Consider the following 7,426-nt stretch of genomic DNA (forward strand, 5'->3'; position numbering starts at 1 on the left):
CTCAGGTTGCACCCCCATCCCTCTCGTCTGGCTGGCATGATGCAGATGGTCCCTGAAGGGAGGTTGTATCTAAGTGAGGGGCAGTGTTAGCCCAGGGAAGAAACAATATGACCAGAGGAAAAGACCTCAAGCTGCAGCACAGGAGGCTTAGATTGTATCTCTGGGAACTATTCCTCCAACAAAAAGTATATCAAGCTTGGGAACAGGCTGCCTAGGGCAAGGGCTGAGTCACCACCCTCAGAGAGGTCTGAAAGTGATGTGCACATGGCGTAAGTTTGCAACTGAACTCTGTGATCTTCAGGGACTTTTTCAACCTCGATGATGCAGAGATTTAAGTGTAGCTCAACCAGTGTGGAGTCAAGGCTGAGACTCAACTATCCCCAAGGGTGCCTTCCAACATGGATATCTATGAGATTGCCAGTGGAGGCAGCTGATAAGAAAGAAAGACAAAAGAAAAGTCAAGGGAAGTTCTTTGAAGATGATTCACTCGAAAGCAGCCTTAACCAGTACACCAGGGCCACTCTGAATGGCTGAGCTGGGGTGGGGACAGAGAGTGCAGTTGGTTGGGTTGTGATGCACTGTGGCACCTATGACATCACGGGGGACATGTCACAATGGGGGCAGCTAGAAAAGGCCCCAGCAGGTAACACTGGCCCTGTTTTGCTTGGGCAGGCGGAGGAGGAGGAGGAGGAGGAGGAGGAGGAGGAGGAGGAGGAGGAGGAGGAGAAGGAGGAGGAGGAGGAGGAGGAGGGAGAGGAGGAGGAGGAGGGAGAGGAGGAGGAGGAGGAGGGAGAGGAGGAGGAGGAAAAAGAGGAGGAGGAAGAGGAGGAAGAGGAGGAGGAGGAAGAGGTAGAGGAGGAAGAGGAGGAGGAGGGAGAGGAGGAAGAGGAAGAGGGGGAGGAGAAAGAGAAAGAGGAAGAGGCACAGGCATATGATATGAGATGGCTTCTAGAGGAGTGCATACAGTGGCCTGTACAGGACCTGGAGGCAGGCTGCAACAGGACAATGGCCCTGATGGACAACCTCACATCTGTATTCAGGCATGTCTTGGGTGACACTTTCTACCCGGTGCTGCAACAAGCCATTGGTTTTGGCAGTGCCTTCGAAGGCTGGAATGCCAGTGAGGAGGAAGTTGTGTACTGTGTGCTCGTACCCCTGACTCCTCCCCTCGGGCACGTCTTCTACCTGGAGCCTGGCACTGACCAGCAGACGCTCAGCAGATATTTCCGTGTCCTCATGAACCTGGAGTGCTGCTGCGGGAGGAAGCAGCAGGGTGCGTATTCGCTGTGCTTCCTGCACCACGCTGATGTGGTTAGGAGGGTGACAGGGCAGCCCAATCTTCTAGACACGCTGTGCACTGACTCCTACCTTGACGTGAGGAAAACTATCCTCTGGTTCAGTGCATTGGCAAGAGCAAGTTGGCGGCGTTTGCCCCAGTCACACAGCTGGGATTTAGCGCTGCCGCCCTCAAAACACTCCTGCAACCTCAGGCTGACCAACAGCCAAGAAAGCTACCAGGTGAGGGTTTGCAGTTTGGGGTGCAGTGACACAGCTCAGACATCTTTATCAGCAGCCAGTCTCAAGGGACCGGCACCCCAAGCACAATATGGCCTGAAACATACGTCGTGGCGGAGACCAAGTTCTTCAAGCATGTGGCCAGGCAGGTCCCCCAGGACAGCTCGCACCTCAGGTGCCTGCAGCTCCTTACTGCTGTTGCGTGCAAGGACTTTTCCAGCTATCCCATCAAGACCATCGTCATGCACCTCCTGAACACACTACCAGCGACACAGTGGCACAAGACATACTTCCTGCTTCAGCTGTTGGACGTCCTGGAGCAGCTGCGCTCGTCTCTGGAAGAGAAACGCCTTGAGCATTTTATTGTGGGCAACCCAAGGCTTCCGCAGGAGATCAGGTTGCCCCCCGATACACAAAGGGCTAGACCTCGCAACCTCTTCCACAGCCTGGTGCAAGATCCGGCTGCCCACTCTGAAGTGATGCAAGCCTACCATGATCTGTGCCAACGCTTGGCAAAAGTGCTGACCCGTGGCCACTGTTAGCAGGGCTCAGAGGATCACAGAATCACAAGGTTGGAAGTCACCTTCCAGATCATTGAGTCCAACCCATGCCCTAACACCACCTCAACTAAAGCATGACACTGTGTGCCATATCCAATCTTTTTTAAATATATCCAGGGTTGGTGACTCCACCACCTCCCCTGGGCAGACAATTCCAGTACTCTTTACTCTTTCAGCAAATGTTTTTTCCTAAGATCCAGCCTAAATTTCCCTTGGCACAGCTTAAGACTGTGTCCTCTCATTCTGTCAGTTGCTGCCTGCAAAAAGAGACCAAGCCCCACCTGACCACAACCACCTTTCAGGAAAGCTGTGGAGAGTGGTAAGGCCACCCCTGACTCTATGTTTCTCCAGGCTAAACAACCGCAGCTCCATCAGCCGTTCCTCGTAGGACTTGCCTTCCAAGCCCCTCACCAGCCCTCCTTTGGATGCGTGTGCTCGTGGGCCTTGCAGCCAGTGGCAGAGAACCAGCTTTTAGTGCCATGACTAAGACAGGAATAAATGGTGTACATGGACAGATAGATATATGGATATATAACTATAGTGTGTATATATATATATATAACTACAGAGGTTTTTATGAACAAATGTGGTTTTAGTAGATACATATTATAGCGATAGTTTATCAACTATCATATTATTTTATAAAAAGATATAGCACATATATAATGTCACTACCTGTTGTGACACATATTAATACTCTGCAGTTACTGCATTTATGAGAGGCAAGAGTTTTATTAAGTTGATATATTTATGAAATATATATTATACACATATTGTGTATACAAATACAATAATTTTAAATAATTTAAAATAATACAAAACAATAATTTAATAAATAAAATGGAAATTAAATAAAAAATAAACTGTATATAATTTCTATAGAATTACAGAGAATAATATATATTAATAACTATCATTTACTGAATATGTAAGATGTTCTATAATGAAAAAATCATCATAATAAGTATGATAATAAAACATCATAACTTTAGTATGTATATCATGCCACTATCTACAGTGACGATATTAACGCTCTGTAGTTACTGTGTTTATGGCAGAAAAGTTTTCTAGTATATAAATATATACTTAAAATATATATAATGCATATCACATATGTAGCATTTTTGTACAGAACTATGGCCATATACAGTGTCACTATCTGTTTGGACCCATATTAATGCTCCATAGTTAGTGTATGTGTGAGTGGCAAGCATGAAACTCCTTTTCTGTTTTTTCAATAAAATGCAACCTTACAGAATCTGGACTGTGCAAGACTTTCTTGATCTCAGTCAGACCTAGAGTAGTGGTGTATGTCACATGCTGGGAATGTGGGCTTGTGAACAGTCTCCTTGAACTTGACCAAACTCACACTGCTGAACTGGTTCCAGTCAGAAACTAAGCCCAGCTGCCGCCAGCCCCTCTGATCCCAGAAGCACAGAATGGTTGGGCTTGGAAGGGTCCTTAGAAATCGTTGTCTTGCAACCCTGCTGCCAAGGGCAGGGACCCCTTTCACCAGGCCAGGTTGCTCCAAGCCCCATCTAACCAGGCCTGGAGCACTGCCAGGGACGGGGCAGCCACAGCATCTGTGGGCAGCGTGGCTCAGGGCCTGAGCAGCTTCAGAGGCCAGAACTTCTTCCACATCTCCAGCCCATAATGGTTGTCATCCATCTTGCATTCTTTGCCTACAAACTGGCATGTGTGGAACTGGCTTTCCAATAATTACCTTTTAGAGAAATTTTCTAAAAATTATACTCAGCCAGGATGTAAAACAGCAAAAAGGAAAAAAAACCCCAAAAAACAAAAAACAAACAAACAAAAAAAACCCACCAAAAAACACCCCAGCTAACCATAGGAGGGCAGAGGAAGGAAGGAAGAAAGGTAAAATATCATCAGTACCTCTGAAACACAATTGTGGTGTGTTCACACTGAGAAGACATTCAGCATCCACAGTGGCTTGACCTAGTAAGTAGTGTAATTGTCATTCAGACATATTGTAGTAGTATTTATTTCATGTCACGTTAAAAAATTAGTTGAGTCACAAAAGTTGAAAATGAAGAATAGTGAAGACAGGAATACAGAGGTAGACAGAAGAATAGGGATTGATCACACTGAGAAATCCTACTGAGAGTGAGTGTGCTACAGATAAGTTAATTCCTTCATAGACTATTAATTAAAGGTTTATTTCCTTGTGCTGAATATCATTGTTCTAACAGAGTTAGACAGAGAGGAAGGAAAGGAAAGAATGGGGTGGATGAAATTCATCATCAGGAGAGGAAAGCCTCTGCATATAATACAGTCCTTCCATCCACATGGTCTGTCTCTCCATAGTAAAACACTTCTGGATTTTCCTCAGCACCTTAGAAATAATTTATGTTATTGTGCTTCAGCTGGTTTATTAGTATTCATTTTCTTCTTAGCCAAATGGGATCGTTTATTGAGAAGCATTACTGCTCATCACTGAGTATCCAAGCTATTGTAGTTTGGCCGTGCTTGCTTCCTTAAAGTCTCAAAGGTTGCCAGCTGCTTTGTGCTAAGGATATGAGCCAGCAAATTGTTGGTACCCACCTAAACATTGACTGCTAGGGGCTTATATGGCTCTGCACAGAAATGTGTACCAAAGGTTGCTGTCACTTGCTGGTCGCTATTCCCATCTGCTCTACCAGCCCTGCAACTCTTCGTGAGGGATACTACGTATAAGGCACTATGTGTGTGGGGAAGAGGAGGTGGTCATTGCCTTACAGGCCATGCACATGCTCTTTTCTCATTCTTCACCCCTAATGGGACAGCTTCTCCTCTCTGGTTTTGTTCTTCTGGCTCCAGTGGGGTTCTCCTATTTCATTCCATTGTGAGCAACTAGAGGAACAGTTGCCTTTTGAATCCTCCTCTTGCTAGCACCACTTTGATAGCTGTGTAATTCCATTAATTTCAGCTGAATAAGATAATTGATGCCTATTTGGTGAGAAGTGAATCAATTTCAATATTGCAAAAGTTGCTGTACCCTTTTTTGTGTTACTTTGTATCATATGTATTTTCCTGTCTCTATTATAATACACCTTTCCAGACTTAATAAGGGTTTGCAGAATGTCCAGAAGACCTTGGTTAAACAACTTGCAAATTTGCTCAGCCTTTCTAGGAAAAGAAATAAAAATATTGTGTAGGACAATGCAAAGGATTTTTCCATACCTTTAGGCTAAGCACAGGAAGAGGAAGCAAAGTCTTATGAGGGAAGATTTTGCTCATTTTCACAACCCCAATTACAGACCTGTGAATTAAATGCAGGAATAGCACTGATAAGTTCTCCGTCACGTTTTACTGCCAGTCAAGTATTTTCACTTATGAGTTATTATATAAAACCCAAAAACCACCTGAAGGAGAAAGCAGAAACCTCACTGGAAAAAGATTCGTGTGTGTTGGCCAGCTGTTGTTCCACCCGTTTTATCCAGTACTAGTTCCCACTGTAGAAGCTAATTTGGAAGCTGCTGAACTTTTCATCCATGTAGATTTTGCAAATAGAAGATGAGCGGGAAGGACATATAGTTCAGCAGGTGGACTTAGTCTACCCTGTGGAAGACAGGAGCTCATGGAGGATGCTTAGATGTCTTAAAGAATAGAAATAATAGTCATAGTCTTTTCAAATACATTATATTACACTGATGAAGTATAAATCTGGTTTCAAACAGAACTGCCGATAATTAAGCTATTTGTGTTCCTCCTCTTTGGATAAGGAAATGTATTGGACTGGCGTAGTCCAATAGCCCAGTATTTTAGAGGAATGATTTTTAAAAATAAGATTAAAAGCAAAGAAATATTCAAAAATTTTAGATTCTACAGAGGGGAAAAAAACCATGGAAAAACCCCACTGGGCTGAAAAGCCTGAAAACAAGGCTTTTCGGAGTTGGTTTTTTTTTTGGCCCTCTGTCTTTGAACCTTTGCTGATCTACACTTGCCAACCTCAACTGGTCTGGGGCAGAAAAGGCAGAAGGGGAATATGGAACTCTAGTGAGAGAATGTTTGCAGAAAGGCTGCAGAAAATTAGAACAGAGTTGAGGTAGCAGTTTCCTCTGGGTTTGGCGTTTGGTGAAAGGAAGCCCAAGAGAACCTAGAGTATGTCAAAAATGGGTGGAAAATCTTTTTTTAAAAAAAAAAATATGTACTTGGAAGAGAATGTAGAGAAGTAAATGACTCTGGTTTTCATTTTCCCTGTGTCTTACATGTTTGTAATAGCCTTTTGTAAATAGTGAATAATTTTAAAAATTAAGGTCATGTTAGAACAGTGTGAGTGACGAATAGGACTTCACCTGGGACATGAGATTGAATTGGAGCTGTCCCTTGTTTAAAAATTTACAGCACATAGATTTCTGGGAGAGAAGAAGAAAACAGCTGAGTTTGGGCAAGAACACAGATTCTCCTTCTTCAGGAAGTGAGGGAACATTGATTGGACTGCTGGAGCACTAGAAAGAAATTCCCCTAGCAGGAAGACATCCCTTAGTTATCTACTACAAAAATTCTTGTGTGTCCTGTAACACTGCTTGTATGGTGGCAGTACAACTTCCAGCCAAGTAATTTTGGTGCAAACTTTTAATACTGCAGATTCTCGCTAAACCATAGTTTATGCTTTGAAGAAAACTCCATGAGACAAAAAGTAGGTATTCTGACTATTCCCCTTATTTTTATTGCTCAGTCTGTTCCAAGGCATCTCCTCCTAAGTCAAACTTGCAAGATTCAGTTTCAAGTTACTCACACTTCATGATAAATCTGAGTAGCACCAAGATTTAGGGCTTTTATCCTTTCAGTAGTGTTCTTATCTTTCAAGGTCTGCTATAAAAAGTTGGACTTAGCCAGGTTTCCTTGCATCACTGTCTGTGTTTGAGGAAAGTTGTTTTTGGGAGTGTGGATACAATTCTGCTTGATTTTAGTGGAGGGGGGGTGGTGTGTGTCTTGCTTTTATTGGAAAGAGCATTGGATTTTGCTTATGTTTTGAAACATTTTATCTCGTGGTTGAAAACCAGACTTTTGAGTTGCATATAAAACTTTGATTAAACTCACATCACAATGTACATGGACTTTCTGAACTATTTTTATGGCAATTCGATAACTTACCACTTGAAACAACTCAGAAGGTAGTTGAGAACCAAAATTATTTCAAGTGTTGTCTCATAGGTAAGGAAACTCATACTGAAAGAATTAAAGGTAATATTAGTGGTTTAATTCTAGGAAAACGTAACTGGCAATTAAGTCACTGTCATTGGTCATACAGTGTAGTGGACTTGAATTATTTCTCCAGACTGTTGTGGAGACACTTTTTCTTTCTTTAACTCATAATAGAGATATGCCAAGAATTGAAGGCTGGA

General features: G+C 43.2%; 1 protein-coding gene across 1 annotated transcript; it reads left to right on the plus strand.

The window, feature by feature from the left end:
- Window positions 1-849: 849 nt before the first annotated feature.
- Window positions 850-2,057, plus strand: LOC136292064 (inositol 1,4,5-trisphosphate receptor-interacting protein-like 1; the record flags this gene model as incomplete). The annotated part of the gene is given in 2 exon segments (XM_066187350.1): window positions 850-1,530; window positions 1,533-2,057. Coding segments are annotated over 2 exon segments (1,206 nt in total), but the record flags the coding sequence as incomplete, so codon positions are not given.
- Between the last annotated feature and the right edge of the window lie 5,369 nt (window positions 2,058-7,426).

This window comes from Chamaea fasciata, unplaced genomic scaffold, assembly GCF_029207755.1.
Source record: "Chamaea fasciata isolate MVZ Bird 193981 ecotype frontalis unplaced genomic scaffold, bChaFas1.0.hap1 SCAF_1, whole genome shotgun sequence".
Lineage (NCBI taxonomy): Eukaryota > Metazoa > Chordata > Aves > Passeriformes > Sylviidae > Chamaea > Chamaea fasciata.